Source organism: Hakea prostrata, chromosome 4, assembly GCF_041222555.1.
Source record: "Hakea prostrata isolate BN-2017 chromosome 4, UWA_Hpros_2, whole genome shotgun sequence".
NCBI classification, from domain to species: domain Eukaryota; kingdom Viridiplantae; phylum Streptophyta; class Magnoliopsida; order Proteales; family Proteaceae; genus Hakea; species Hakea prostrata.
This window is the reverse complement of record NC_142603.1, coordinates 20431687-20447534: the sequence shown is the minus strand read 5'-3', so window position 1 is coordinate 20447534 and position 15848 is coordinate 20431687. Positions and strand designations below refer to the sequence as shown.

At 39.8% G+C, this 15848-nt stretch overlaps 1 protein-coding gene across 2 annotated transcripts; it reads left to right on the top strand.

The window, feature by feature from the left end:
* Positions 1 to 256: 256 nt before the first annotated feature.
* On the top strand, positions 257 to 14198 carry LOC149018406 (mannose-6-phosphate isomerase 1-like). 2 transcript variants are annotated; one of them, XM_089152681.1, is made up of 6 exons: positions 257 to 532; positions 2223 to 2578; positions 2757 to 2924; positions 10831 to 11043; positions 12349 to 12615; positions 12868 to 14198. In XM_089152681.1, the coding sequence occupies exons 2-6, from the start codon at positions 2246 to 2248 to the stop codon at positions 13180 to 13182; spliced, it is 1296 nt and encodes a 431-aa protein (XP_089008807.1). In that variant the 5' UTR covers positions 257 to 532; positions 2223 to 2245; the 3' UTR covers positions 13183 to 14198. The 2 variants fall into 2 exon arrangements, with proteins under 2 accessions (XP_089008807.1, XP_089008806.1); XM_089152680.1 differs by having other exon boundaries at positions 2220 to 2578.
* Positions 14199 to 15848: the final 1650 nt, after the last annotated feature.

Genomic DNA, 15848 nt, shown 5'->3' with positions numbered 1-15848 from the left:
AAAAAAAAAAAAAAAAAAAAGAAATTTCTTTGAAAAATGGTATAGACGGAATTTTCGACAAAATTCTTTTCCACTCCTCCAAACAGAAGCGGACTGGAATTTAGAAAGATTTATTATGTAGACTGGTTGACCGTTAGCAAAGGACAAGGTATATACAGTATTTATGCTGTCCACGTAGCATGCCACGTCATATTATTTTACGTGGCTCGAACACCATTTTGCTTACGTGGAAGAGAAACGGTTGGTCTTCTAGTTTTCTTCTTCCTTCCAAAAAGAAACAGAAGCAGAACCCCCTTCAACCTTCGAGGAAACCTCTCTCTCTCTTAGGCTCTCTTTACCCTTGTTGCTTGTAAACCTTTCTTAATTCTTACCTGAACCCAGCATCTCCGGAGTCGATCGAGGTAAAAGATCGACCCTGAGGTTCTTTAGTCTCCCATTTCTCTAAATGTGTTACAGATCCGTCTTAGTTGCTGCTGAAGGTGCTTAGATCTACAGTTGTTCTTCAACCTTCTTCCTCTTCTGTTCACCTCTGGTATGTTTAGTCTCTCTATGCAAGTAAATTCTTCAATTCTAGTACAATGGTGGTTGTAATTTGGGGTTAAGGGCCAAAAGGGTTTGTTGCAGGTGTCATATGAATGCCCTTTTCTTGGTAGTTAAATTTATGGATATGGGACTGATCTGAAGATGTTTTGGGAACTGAATTGAACTTCTATTCATTGCAGCTGATTCTTCTTAATGGGCTTCTGTGAAATTTGATTTTGTGCAAAAGGGTTTCCCTGTACCTTCGTTCCTTAAGCACTGCAGCTGATTTGTTTCATGGAAGCTCTAAAAGTCAAACAATAGTTCAATTAATTGTCTTATGTTTTTTACATGCCTAATTGTAATTTTTCCTTATTATTATGACGTATCAATGAACACAGACATTCGGATAAAACAAAGCTTGTAGAAACCATCGGAAATGCAGCGATTTCCTTGGCCTACATTTTCAAATTGGCCTTTACCTTCTTCACAATGGACCTAATTGGTGGTAGTCTGGTCATGGAGAAAGCTTGCTGCTGTCTTTAGAATGCACTAGCGACAAACTCAATCCTTTTGGGAGTTCATGAGAGTTTAATTTCAATCTATATTGAACCTTCCTGGATGAACTCCACTCCCCCTCTCATCCTCTCAATAGTAAGTGAACTGAGAAGCAAGTGTGGAATGAAGTGTTGAATCCTTGCAATATGTGCCACAGAGTGCTAGAAGTCCACCCCTCCCACCCTCCCCCTCTTTTTTGTTTGACTTGATGTTGGTATTTTTTTTCCTGGTTTGTGCTTTCACATGCAGCTTCTAGGATATGGCTTTCTGAAATTTTCTGAATAATTGATTTAGGAGCACATTATTTGTGAGGCTTTTTTGCATAAACATGAGTTAAGAAGTCCTGATGTCCCCCTCCCCACTCTTTTATTTAGATCGTTTATTATTCTGTTGCAAGGGTAGTGATATAAGATGTTTTGAGTGTTGGTTTGTTACCAGCTAAGTGTAAGATGTCTATGTTGTGCAATAAAATATTTGTTCTCTCTTTTGTTCTGTCAATGATTTCTCATTTATATAATAACTTTACGCTATATGATGTTTATTTTTTGCTAAGCAATACAACACGTTGAGTAAATGACTCAGCAAATCCTTAGCGGTTATATTCTCATTCCCATTACACTGCTTAGCACATATTGATAAGCCTGTATTCCTTTCTCTTTCTATTGATATAGATATAGTGTTAAACTTACTATGTCTGAAGAACTAACATAACAATCTCGATTTGATAAGCCTGTATTCCTGATCAGTATGGCATGGGATCCAATGTTAAATCTGAATGTAAGGCAAGCAAAAATATTAAGGTCTTCAATTGTGGGCAGTTAATGTTAAAACAATGTATTCTTGAAGCATTCCTTGTGAAGGCAATTGGAAAATTTGATGAACATGTCTAAGAAAATCAGATTTTCGATCAAACCATCAGTACATTTGAAAAAAAAAAAAAATCAGTTAAATAGACTTTTCAATTTTGTACTTTAGCTTACCTCAGAAAAATGCTGTTCCTTGCACAAAATCCCACTTTAATTTCCTTTGCTTTTCCTCTTTCTTATTGTCTAACCTTCTCCTGTTACTCTCATTTAAATGGTTTGACTAGAGATTCACAGTATTGTTTTTTCCTTTCCCCTCACTATTTTCTTTATTTGCAGCAGTGTGCGTAAAGAGTGCAACAAATATGAAAGGGGGTGCTGAAAAGAGGAAGAAGAATGAGCCAAAAAGGTTGAGATGTTCAGTTCAAAACTATGATTGGGGGAGAACTGGGGAAGAATCCAAGGCGGCTAGATTGTTCTCACTGAATTCTGGATTGGATATCCAACTGGATGAACCATATGCAGAATTTTGGATGGGAACTCATGAATCTGGGTCATCATTTGTCATTAACAACAGTAAAGTCAGAGATTGTGACTCAGAGTTCATTAGTCTCAAGTCATGGATTCTGGAAAACCCTAGTGTCCTTGGCAATAAGATTGTGAAGAAATGGGGCACAGACCTTCCTTTCTTATTCAAGGTATTCCTTTTCATTTATTTATTTTTTATTTTTTGTGTATATCTCAATTTTGGTTTTCATATTTTCCCTTAAGGAATGTATAGGTCTTATTGTATTCCACTTTTCTAGGAGTTTTCTGGAATTTGTTTAACACAACTAAGTTTCTTCAATTGTGCTCTTAAATTTTGTGGTGCTATAGGTACTTTCAGTTGCAAAAGCATTGTCTATACAGGCTCATCCAGACAAGAAACTGGCTAGGTTTTTGCATAAACTGCAACCAACACTTTACAAAGACAGTAACCATAAACCTGAAATGGCTTTGGCATTAACAGAATTTGAGGCCTTGTGTGGGTTTGTCAGCCTTGAGGTAATTGACATTTCTTCCCATTAGAAGGAAGTTCATCTGTTTTTAAATTTTGTGCCCTTACAGTTGATTACTTAAAATAACAGTGTGCTTTAGATATGAATGAAGCAAAACTAAAATTTCTGTGGTAAATAATTGAAGAGCTGCATTTTCTTTCTGCTGGGATTTTCTTGGAGGCAGGTTCTTGTTTCTCTTCAGAAATGAAATTCTAACCAGCTTAGAAGATCTGATGAAGTTTTACAAGTATCTGTTATTATTTTTTCTCATTATTCATAACTTAAATAAATATAACAATTATCATTATTATCATCATCATGCAATATAAAGCTTAAGAACTGTGAGAGGCAAAGTGAACTTTACTGTTGACAATAGGAATCAACTCTCAGCCCATTATCATCTGCATTTCTTTCTGTCATCTGCCATGATGTATGGTAAATGTTGGGCAATTAATAATCAGCATATAGATAAGCTAAGAGTGGAAATAAGGATGTTGAGATGGATGAGTGGCAAAACTAGGACGGATAAAATAACGAATGGTCATATTAGAGATGGTCCAGGTTAAGTTCCTATATACTATTAAGTTACAGGAAAGTCTTTTGAGGTGGCATGGCCATGCTCAACAGAGATATGAATTTTCTAGTATGGAGTGATTTAATTCAGATTGAAGGAACTGAAAGAGCTAGTGGCAGACATAAAATAATCTTAGGAGTAGAAAATACATGCAAGGCTTAAGCCTTATATCTAGTATGTCATCAAATAGAGCTGATTGGAAGGAAAGGATCCATGTAGCCAATCCCATTTAGTTGGATAGGCTGAGATGTTTTTGTTGTTGCTCTACTAAGTTAGTGTGTTGGAGTGATAAAATCCTTGAATCAGTTTAGGAGTTTCAAAAGGTTATTATTTTTGCAATACACCCTTCATCAGATAAAGATGTTTGGGGCAAATAATTTTTTCTTTTCGCTTAGATTTTTCAGGAGCTTTTGAGCTGCCCACCTTTTCTGATTCTGCAAGCCTATGTACTAACAGTTCAATTTGAATTGATAAATTAATGTAGGGGTTCTGACGTATCCGAACGGCTCATCAAAGTGTATATGAGACTGACGGTGGGAATTGAATCAATGACTTGAATTGTCCCTGTCAATATAATAGTCCCTTTTGGTATTCCACATCAGATCTTATATATTCTTCTTCTATCCTTTTTGTCATTCAGGTGTGAGCTGTCCTAATTCATTTTCTTTGGTCATCTTATTCTCTAAAATCTTCCTCGAACTCCTTTAATTTATTCCCGAGATTGTAAATGCACTAAGAAGAAAGGTTAGTTGAAAATCACCTTGTTTGGTTATGACTGATCCACCCCCATCCCTTCACCTCCACTGCCTTTGGAAATGCCTCCATCTGCATCCACCTTTGCCCAGCTGTGTCCATCACCCCCTTCCACCTCATCTTCCCTCTTCACCCAACTTTCCTCTAATGTCATGGCTTCACCCTTCATTGGATTCTCCCAACCATCCTTGATGGTAAGGTAACTGCCTTTTGTCCTGAGGGTGTTCTTGATGTTGAAGCAGCCAAATGGAGTAAATGTCTTGTTGGTCACCTCCTTGGTTCTCACTCTTCCTTTCCCATTGTTAAAGCTTTGTTGGACAAGTAATGGAGGCCCTTCGGTTCCTTGGAGACTATCCTACTGGACTATGGAATTCTTTCTCTTCAAATTCACTGATGAAGAAGATCTCCATAGGGAAAGTCCATGGATGGTTGGAAAGAGAGTTGTTCCTTAGACAATGCCACCACAAGATTTAGTTCACCCGTGAGAACCTCTCTTTCCTTCCTCTTTGGGTTTCTCCCCGGGGGTTGCTGCTTTACTTATGGTGCATTGAGGGGTTGAGTATTGTGGGTTCTACCGCTGGAACGCCCCTATTCTCAAACAAGAGAAATAAGAATGAAGAAAAACTCTCTTTTTTTGTCTTTGCATTCAGGTATCGGCTTAGGCTCCTCTTCCATTTTCTATCTCCATCACCAAAGCAAATGGGCATCGTTTCACTCAAGAAGTCTGTTTCGATTGGAAGCCCCCCCTTTGTGAGACCTGCAAATTGTTTGGTCATGATACTTATGGAGGAAATTTGCCGTAGGCTACCTTCTCCCCTCTTCTACTGGAGAAGTGGCTCCAAGGTGTTGTTTGCAACCTCTTCCCCTTTGGCAATGTCCTTCCGATGTTTCGAATGCTCCCATTAGTCATCCTACTTCTATCCAAAACCGGTTTGATCTTCTAGGTTTGGACGGTGTTGAAGATGTAGGGGATGATAGGGGAAGAGATTTTAAAGGGGGCAGATTACGAGAGTTTCAGAGGGAGGAGTTGTAGTGACAGGACTCCTGTCGTCACCTCCAACTCTTTCCCATATGGTTCCATTGTTGACCATACTTTGCTAGTTGCTAAAGACCTTACATTGACCGCTGCTTCCACCCCTCTCCTTTCAAATCTCTAGCTGTCGTTTTTGAGCTGTTACTCTCACCTGCTCCTGATTTGACCCTCCTTCTCTTTCTTCTTTGGCCCTTGCAGTCCACTCCCCCTCTGTTGTTTCTCCTAGGTCCTCCTTTGAAAACTGTATTTTCTTCATCCCCAATATCTCCACTCTTTCGGGGAGTCACAACAGGTTCCCTTTGCCCTAATTTGGTTCAACCCCTTCTTAACCCACCCACTCTAGGTGAACCACCCCTCTCGGTTTGTCCTCAGTTCTAACCCCTCCCATTTCCCTCTCTAGGCTTGTGGACCCTTCATTGGGCCTAGAGGCCAATGTTCCTATCTTAGATCCCCCCTCCCTGCCTAGATTGGCCCAACCCCTATCATCCCCCAGCCCTCACAATCATGACCCATTTCCCTCTCTTGCCCAGCCCCCCCCCCCCACCCAATACTCCTTCCTTCCCCCTCTCTTAACCCTCATCTTACCATCCTTTCCACCTTCGGTTCGTCCCAACTAGAGGACTCTTCCTCTTCAGAAACCCCTTCTCACCCTCTTTAAGATTGTAGGCGAAGCAACCGGTCTACTAGAGTTTGCCACAATTTGGATAATGACTTTGTTGTGGAGCTTCATCCTTCTGATAAAGAGAAGAAAAATAGAAAGCGTTAGGGATTTCTCATGTTTTGCCTCGGGTTTTGATTGTCCTTTATTATCCCTTTTGCTTCGGGCCATTCAGCTTTGTTGGGCTTTGCCCTATTTCTTGTATCCCCCCCCCTTCACCTTTTGTTTATTGTATTCTTTCATTCATCCAAAAAAAAAAATTATATCAATCCCAAATTTGTTCATTAGAATCATAGAGAGCAACTTTAGAATCAAAAGGCTTTAAACTAGATAGAACGAAGACAAAATGTCTAGTTCGTAACTTTGGTCATGATCGGGCGGAAGATTAGGTGGTGAAGCTTGACGATAAGGAGATTCCTCAAAGTGATGGTTTTAGGTACCTTGGTTCAATCATAAATAAAAATAGTAATATAGAAGATAATGTTTTCCAAGGAATTAAAATAGGGTGGATGAAGTCGAGAGATGCGTTCGGGGTCTTCTATGATCAACATATTACTTTAAAGCTCAAAGGAAAGTTTTATAAGACTGTCATTAAACTAGCTATGATGTATGGTGCATAATGTTGGGCTATTAAAAAGCATCATATAGATAAACTCAGAATGGCATAAATGAGGATGCGAAGCTAGATGAGTGGAAAAACTAGGAAGAATAAGATAAGGATTGGTCATATTAGAGCTGGTCTGAGAGTAGCTCCAGTAAGTGATAAGCGACAAGAAAGTTGTTTGAGCTGGCATAGCCACGTTCAACGCAAAACTATAAATGCCCCTATATAAGGAAGTGAAAATGAAGGAATTAGATGAGCTAGGGGCAGACCTATGATAACCTTAAGAGAAGTGGTGAGAAAAGTTATGCATAGCTTAGGCCTTGTATCTAGCATGGCCTTAAACAGAGCTGATTGGAAGACAAGAATCCATGTAGTTGACCCCATTTAGTTGGGACAAGGCTTGTTGTTATTGTTATATCGATCCCAGATCTGTTCATTTATGATCTGATCTGATTTTCAGTATTTATAGATTATTGATTGCCAGTACTGTCCATAGCCTGATTCTGTTGATTCATATCTCAATCATATTGATCCCGGATCTGTTCATTGATGATCTGATCTGATTTTCAATATTTATAGATTAATTGATTGTGTACTGTCCATAACCTGATTCTGTTGATTTAAATATCAATCCTTCTTGTAGTTTTTGCTTTTAGACTCCTAAAGCATAAACTGTATTAGCAAATCCTGGGGATTGTTCCTCCCAGGCCTTCAGCCATGAAGTTTGCTCCTGGTTCTTTGCAGGGTAAATGATAATTCTTTTGTAATGCAGCAAGACACCTCCATGTCTCTTTGGCAGAATTCTTTCTCCAGCTTATAGAAGTTTTTGAATGTCTGAATGTTCTTCCTACAAGTGGTTATTGTGTTTAGTTATGAATGTAAATTGTGAACCATACTTCATAACAAGCCTTTTTCTGGATGAACAGAGAATTCATTACCAAAAAGAGAGAAGGGGGGGTGGGAAGAGTATACAACAAGAGAGCAAAGGGAAGAGCTCAACCACAAACGACAAGGCCCTAAGAAAAAAATAAAAATGAACAAGGCAGTGAAGGCCAACGAAACAAGACAAGCTCGAGGAACAAGCTAGTCTTTCTTGTTTTTCTTTTTCTTATTCCTAGAAGACTTAAACTCGACAATGAAGTCTTCGTTAAAGTGTTGACACCCCTGAGTTGATCGGCTGCTTCTCCTATGATCCTAGTGTGGAGGAGAAGAAAGCCCCGGAGAGGGATAAGAAGGCAAGGAGGAGGAGCAAGGACTGGGCCAATAGAAGGGGAAGGAGACTAGCCAAGGAGTGAAGAGAAGATGGAGAAGGGCCAGAGGAATTAAGGGAACTGGAGTCCGGGTCCACCCTAGAAGAGTGAGAAAATGAGGAACAAGGTAATGTTCTGGGTGGTGCCATAGAAGGAGAGAAGAGGGCTGGGTCAAGAGGGGTTAGAAATTAGAAGGGGAACGGGCCAAAGAGCATATGGGCTGGAGGTTAGAAGGTTGAGAGGAAGGAGAGAGAAAATGAGCCAAGATAGGGTTGGGCAGGAAGGCCCACAAGAGAGCCCACAATGGGGAGGGACGAAAACCAAGAGAAAGATGGGAGACACCAGCAGGCGGGAGAGGCAATGCTTTTGCAAATGGGGAAAGAAGAAGTCACTGGAGGAAGCAAATCTGGGGGAGGGGAAAAGAACTAAAATGGGAAAGAGGGGGCTCATGTTCAACAAGGGGGTGTCACAAAGATAGAGGCAAGAGATATTATAGTAATGGCATTAGAGCCGGGGTTTGTTGCAAGGTTAGTGCTGGAGTGATAGGAGCAAGAAGCAGTTCAAAAGGAGGGACTATCTATGATTAAAGGTCAGAGGAAGAAGATAAAGGACAGTCAGTGTTAGGGAACAAGGAAGCGAATGATTTAGGCTTATAGGGTTTAGGTCAGAGGATATAGGAGGAAGCATGCTAGAAAAAGGGCTAGGCTGATGTGGAGAGGACACCAGACAAAGGGTTGGGCTGATAAGCCTTTGGAGGGTGGTTGAGTGGCAGCTCCAGTGAGGGTGGGATCTCCTAAGGAAGAAGTGATCGATGGGGCAGAGACCTGCTCCAATGAAGTATGGGTAGGCATTTTCACAAAGGAGGGATGGCCGAATGATTTACAGGCTAAGCAATGCAGAGGCCTCCATTCAAACTTGATTTCTTGCCAAATGCTATGATTAGCTTCTTCCCTGATGAAGATCGAAGAGAAAGGGGAGTATCATCCTAGACATCTATGGACAACCTCGCTAAGTAGAGGCAATTTTTCTTCATGGCTCTTGCATTGGAGAAGAGGGATGTTCCTAGAGTGGAACCAACTATGCTAATCCTGTCTGCACACCAGAAGTGTAAAGGCAGTCTTGGGAAGGAGATTCAGAGAGGAAGAGAGGAGTGATCTTCTCTAATAAGCTGGAGGTTATGGTTCCACTGTTGGAGGAACAGAGGCGTTTTCCCTACCACCCAAGCTTGAGAGCTTTGCATAGGTTGACATCATCCGAGAACTTGAAGAGAAAAAACCCATGGCTAAGAAGGTTGGTCTCCATGGAGCCACTGGGTTTCCATTGCTTGGATAGGGAGGAGCTGATGATGTAGAACGGAGGGCTGGAGCCAAGGAAATTCCCACGAGGCTTCTACTCAATCGTGATGCTTCTTCTTCAAGGATTCCTGAAGGACAGAAGGCCCTGAGTTGGCCACTTGGCCTTCAATGATGGAGGGTGGAATAGGCCAAAGGAGAACTCCATTGTTGGGGAATAGGGAAAGGGGAAAGGGAAGAGACGAGAGAAGGTTGAGGGGAGAGCAGAGGCATCTGGAGGAGGAGGGGGTCTGCTGGAGGCAGAGAGTGAGGGGAAGTGGAGGAGTTCATCCCAACGAACTACGTATTGCTTTAAAGTTAGGTGAGCCCAAAATCTCTTAAGAATCCCTTGATCTTAGATAATTTTGAAGTAGTAAGCCAGTTGTGACAACTTTGGATTGTTCTATTTGGTATTCTTTGGGTGAGACTCATCAAAGACTTGGTCTTGGTTGTCAAACAAGAGCTCCTAGCAGGTGGTGCTCCAGATCTATCCTATTTGTCCCATTTTTGTTCCCTTTTACCTGTTCAATCAATCAGCCCAACATATAAATATATTTTGAAAGACAAAGCACTTCAAGTAGAAATATTCCTCTGAAGGATATCATTTTATAGTCTCATCCCTCTAAGGTGTGTGTTAAATACCAAACTAGGAGGTAGAAATATTTTCCACTTCTTTTCTTCCACTTATTTATCCAATTTTTTTATATTTATATTGGCTTTCTGTAAGGTAAACTGGGAATAGCATAACCAAGAGTGAAATATACAGAAATTATTCTATGTAGGAAATGAGTTGGTTCAATGATGTTTCCAATTGCAACTGAGACCAAAGTTTTGTTTGAATTTGTTGACCAAATTGTGGAAGCAGTGAAGTCCATGCAGTAGATAGCACTCCTAGAAGTAAATGGAAATCAAATGGCAGCAAGCAGTTATAATCGCTGCTTTGGTAGCCCTTAAAAGAAAAGGGCTGTCTCCTTATTTTTCATGGCTGAGAGGGATATAAGCATTAAGAGGGTAAAGGATACCCATACCCATCTTACCTTCTTGTTCTATGCTTAATTGGCTCTGAGGTCTTGCATATCATGACCATACTTGCCTGGCTGTCCCTTAGGCACTACCCTGGCATCCAAACTCTTTTTGATGGATATGCTTATATTCTATTCTATAATCTGTATATTGTATGTTGATTTTCTCATTTAGATCATTTTTAGTTTTTCTATATTAGATTGCATAAATATGGATTCTATATTGCATGCACATATGCCTGTAAATTAGTTTCCTACATTGCATAACTAGGATGCCTAGGCAACTTCTAGGTGGGCCCCACTCCAGCACCTTGGTTCTCCTGTTCACTTTGACAACTGTGATCATGAAAATTTTTATTTTTTTATTAAGTATTGATGTTAGCATCATTCTTAGTTTGAGTGGGGATATTTGAAAACATGCGCTCCCAATAATCCCATATTTGTTTTTGTCTATGCCCATTCTTAAAGGAATGTGCACAAGGCTCAGTCCTAGGCATTCTGAAGATTGTATGTCTTTGAGGGAGCAACTGCCTGTACTTTTCTGGTATCCCAGGGAGTATTATTATAGCAGGTGCATGCTATCAACATCGTCTTCATCCAAAAAAGGGGCCGGGAAGATGGTGCTCTAGTTGTGATTTTAGATAGCTTACAGCATGACTCATTTGTAGGCTATTTTCTATTCCTGCAGGAGCTTAAAAATGTTCTTCGTACTGTTCCCGAGATCGTAGAACTGGTTGGTGATGATGAAGCAGATCAAGTTCTATGTGTTAATGAGCAGTCTGGGGAGAAGAAGGTTAAAGCTCTGCTGCAGTCTGTTGTCACCCGACTAATGTCTGCAAGTGAAAGCTCAATCTCAGACACTGTGTACAAAATGAAGAGGCGTTTGACCATGCAAAGGAAGGTAATCAGAGATATTTTCAAACTCTATATGATTTTAGAACTTTCATCATTTTCTCAATGGAACAATCTTATACTACGAGGGCTAGACGTATCATGTATAACAGAAATATTTGGTGACGCCATAATTTTCTGATTATTTTTTACCATAGGAAAAGTAAATCTCTAGAAAGCACTGGCTGGAGATACTTCACAATCTTATCATATTTATGCATTCTTGAATGTTCCACTTTCACCACCCTTGAAACATTGACTTTTTTTTTTCATTTTCTTCGGGAAGCTCAGTCAGTGAAGCAGTGATGGATATTCATTGGTAATCCTGATTTAGCAGGAATAGGAGAGGGAGATTCAGGGAGACTGTCGTACTTACTTCATTTAGGCATGAAGGTTCTATTGTGGTGGAAATAAAAACTAGTATAGGCATTCTGTAGCTATAAAATAGCACATGAATTTTTCCTCACCTAAGTTTTCAGTCTCCTTTTTATCTGAGAAAGGATCATCAGCTACACTTTTCTGTACTTTTTCTCTTTCATGAGAAAAGATAATGAAAGAATGTTACAATTATTGTTACCATTGACAAAATTCATGTATAGGATGCCACTCAGGCAAGGCTAGGATGAGCAATTAACAAACTTTGAGTAGAGCAGAGCCCCAGCCCTACTTAGTTAATAACTAAGCCAGAGTTTTGGACTGCTCAAGTTGCATCCTTGTTCAAGTAGAAGTAGCGTGAATTTCTGAGGTCCATCTGAAAATTGTTTTTGTTCACCATTGCAATTCATATTTTCATGGCTTTGACAACAATATAACTGTATCTAATGCCAAACTTTTACTGACCTTTTATGTTTTAACATATATAATTCCCTGTATGTGTGTGCGTGTTCGTACACATCACTGGTCCCCTGGATCCCTAAAAGTATTTCATTTGCTGCAAGATTATTTATTTCTTATGTTGGATATGATATCAACTCTCAAATCTAGGAAAGGCTTATTTCAGCGATTCTGGGGTTAGCTATGCATATATGTTGCCGACCTCACACAGAAACCCTGTTCCTTATCTAGGCTTGGAAAGAGCAGTGCAAGGAGCACTGGTGAGATACCATCATGTGTGATATTAATGAATGGAAAAAATTATGTATTTATATACATACAACATACGTTTCTTTTTTTTTTTTAATGTTATTTCATTTTGTCTGTTGCAATTTTAAAACTTTTTGTCATCACGAACCTGTTTATTCTTGCTGCTATATTCTTTTCACTCTCCAGTCTTCATGTCTTCATTTTATTATTATTATTATTTTGTGGGAATTAGGTAAGACAATTGACAGACAAGGAACAACTGGTATTACGTATAGAGAAGCAATATCCTGGTGATATTGGTGTTATGGTTGCATTCTTCTTAAATTACATGAAGCTTAAACCTGGTGAAGCATTGTACCTGGGGCCAAATGAACCTCATGCGTATATATTCGGAGATTGTGTTGAGTGTATGGCAACCTCAGATAATGTTGTGCGTGCTGGCCTCACCTCCAAGTACCGAGATGTTCAAAATCTTTGTTCTATGCTTACGTACAAACAGGTAATGGACTTTCTTTTTGGTTATTCGGAACTGCAAGTTACATTTAAACTAGATTTTCTCCAGGCCCTTGAGAATGGTTCTCAGATTGAGGTCCAAAATAGCAGACTTTAACTGAGATTACATTACTGGTCTCTAGTTGATTTATGATCAGTTTTCCATGGTGTCTGTACTCATGTTTTTGTGATACTTAAAACTGAGCTAATTGTAATTGGGCTATTCAGTGGCAAGCATCTGATCTAGTGTTGGCTGCAGGGTTCCCTTGAAATTTTGCAGGGGGTTCCCTTGAATCCATATACAAAAAGATACCTCCCACCTTTTGATGAATTTGAGGTTGATTGCTGCATTCTTCCTCAAGGAAAGTTCACAGTATTTCCAGCAATCCCAGGACCATCCATTTTCCTGGTCACAGCTGGAGAAGGGGTAATGCAAACAGACTCATTTGGAGAAAATATATCAGAAGGCGCTGTGCTTTTCGTTCCCGCTGATACTGAGATTACTGTTACTTCGACAAAAGGTTTGCAACTCCATAGGGCTGGAATTAATAGCAGGTTTCTTTACGATGATTGAATTAGAAGGATATGCTCCCTGTCAGCATCGTGTGACATGGTGTAGGTTATTTTTTTTCCCTTTTTATTTTTTATTTTTTATTTTTGGCCTGTCAACATTGAGATTACTGTAAACTACTTAGAAAGATTCCTACCAGATAGGGTGGGGGTTTAGAGTTGCAGTTCCTGTATCTAACTTGACTTGGAAGGATGCAGTGGTCCTTCAAAGAATACAGGTTGGATTCTTTATTCTGTTTTACATATTGTTGATTGTCAATTAAATCATTTGTTCTCTCATGTAGCAGCAACATTGAAGAGTACAGTTATAAGGGAAAGAATATTTTTCCATTCTGTTAAGAAAACTAACCTAACGCAGCGGAATAATCAATCACAATAGAAGAGAAGAAGGAATCACACACACACAACACAAGGTTTACTTGGTTCGGTCAGAGACCTATATCCAAGGATGAGATATGCTCTCACCAAGCATATGCAATCTTCAAATAACAGAGGAAGGTTACAGCCCTAGACAGTGACAAAACTCTGTACAAAGACTAGAGATAACAACCGAAACAATGGAACAACCACACCTGAATCAAGATGCAACCAGAGCTTCAAGTATCTCCTGCGTGAATCCAAGAGCATCAAATACCGAAGCCTTTACATGCACCAAACAGTATACACTGCTTCAGCCTTGTACAAGAGCAAAGAACCATCACCAAGAACACATCAGGGCTAACCGAAACCCTCAACAGCAGATGAAGAACCAGCAGAGACCGAGAGCAATAACCCGAGAGAAAAATAGAGAGGAGAGAGAGTGATATCGTGCGAATGAGATGAGATCCTCAAAACCCCAAATACATATCCTCTAATAAGGTATGCAATTACCCTATTGCCCTCAAAACATAAAATAAGACAAACTATCCTATTACATGAAAAAGACCATACTGCCCCTGCTAACCCCTGTTACATATTACACATTCTATAATAAATCTTAATAAACCAGCATCGAGAATCTTTCAACACAGATTCCCATCATGGCAATCCCACACAGTTTTTTTTTTTTTTTTTTTTTTTTTTTTTTAAGATCAAACATTGTTGATTATAAAATAAATACAAATGCATACTGTAGGGAATCAAATACACTTAACCCTCTAATATCAGTTGCTCCCAATACATCTATCTCATTGGTTCTTTTATCTTTGAATGAAGCAAGACAATCACAGTCCAAAACCCCTTAAGAGTCAGGAGCCATTGGGCTCAACCAATCTACATTGAGAGAGTTGCAAGGCATCTCAGTTTAACTCCCTTTGAATGTCTTCAGGTCACTCCCCAATGGGATCGAAGTCTGATCCTTTGCCATTGACCTTGCAAGGAAGTCTGTAATTGGATTAGCCTCACAAAAGTGAGTAATCCTCCACTCTAAAAACCTCCAAATAACTCTCCAATCCATACTATTGTTGAAGCAGGAACCAACAGATCTAAAGAGACTATGGTTGTCACAAGACTCACAACAAACACCGAATCGGTCTCTATCCATAACTTTCAAGAGCATGTGCTGCTGCCATACCCTTCATTAGATATGCGTATATCCTCTCCACCCAACTGCCTGTCCTCCCATCTCACCCCCTCCCCCATCTAGGCTTGCTTGTGTACTATGGACAAGCTTGTGTCAGGCCCTTTCTGAGGGCAGGGGCATGGGGGTCCAGGATCTGGATCCTCATTAGACCTATGAACTCTGCTTCTAGGCTAGAGTTGACTCCCAAGTACTAGCAGAAAAAAGTCAGCACCTTGGCTCTTGAATTCCAAATCAAACTCACCCACACAAGCTTGGCCTGGATTCCCCAAAGTTAACCCCTCAATGTTGGTTTACACCAGCCCTCTAACACCACTTCTTTAGGAGACTTGTTAGGCAGCACTTGAATACGAATAGTAGCATGCTTTGCAACATCTAAATCATACTTCCCTTAACCCACCATCCACTTTCTAAGTCTCAACCTGCAGTTCCAAAGGGATTGCCCTAAGACCCATTATATCCCTCTTGTTACATTTTTATCTAGAAACATGGTTAAATATTAACAAATATATACTTCTTTTGGTAATGAAAAGTAATTAATTACAGATGCGCTGAAGTATCAGAAAACTCAAATTGAGAAGATCTTGATTTCATATGCCCATATAGAAGTCAAGTAACAAATCTAAGGTGTTCCCCCCCCCCCCCTCTCTAACTATTACTATTAAACATACCAAGTGCTCATAAATGAAAATAGAGGTAATACTTGACATGTTCTCTTCATCTCATTAAGGGAGAACATCTAAGGAAGATGGTCTTTAAAATTGTGAGTAGGGGTCTCAAATTATCGGGTTAGGCGGATCTAGATCTGACCTAGCTGGCTTAACATGCAAAAAGGTCAAGTAGATTGGATAGGAAGATAAGATTTTTTTTTGTTTGTTTGGGTAATTAGACAACCAAGCAAGAATTGAATCCAGGAAGTGGATAACGGCCAGCAAGTCTAGCTTGAAATGGACTGGGTGGCTATAGAATGGGCCAAACAATTCCCAACTTTGACTCCACCAAGAGAGTTACTCAATGCTCTTTACAGTTATAGAGTCCAGATTAACTTTTAACTCCAAGGTGGTCACTCAACATCCTTTACCTTTTTTAGGGGGCACATTAGTTAATAATTC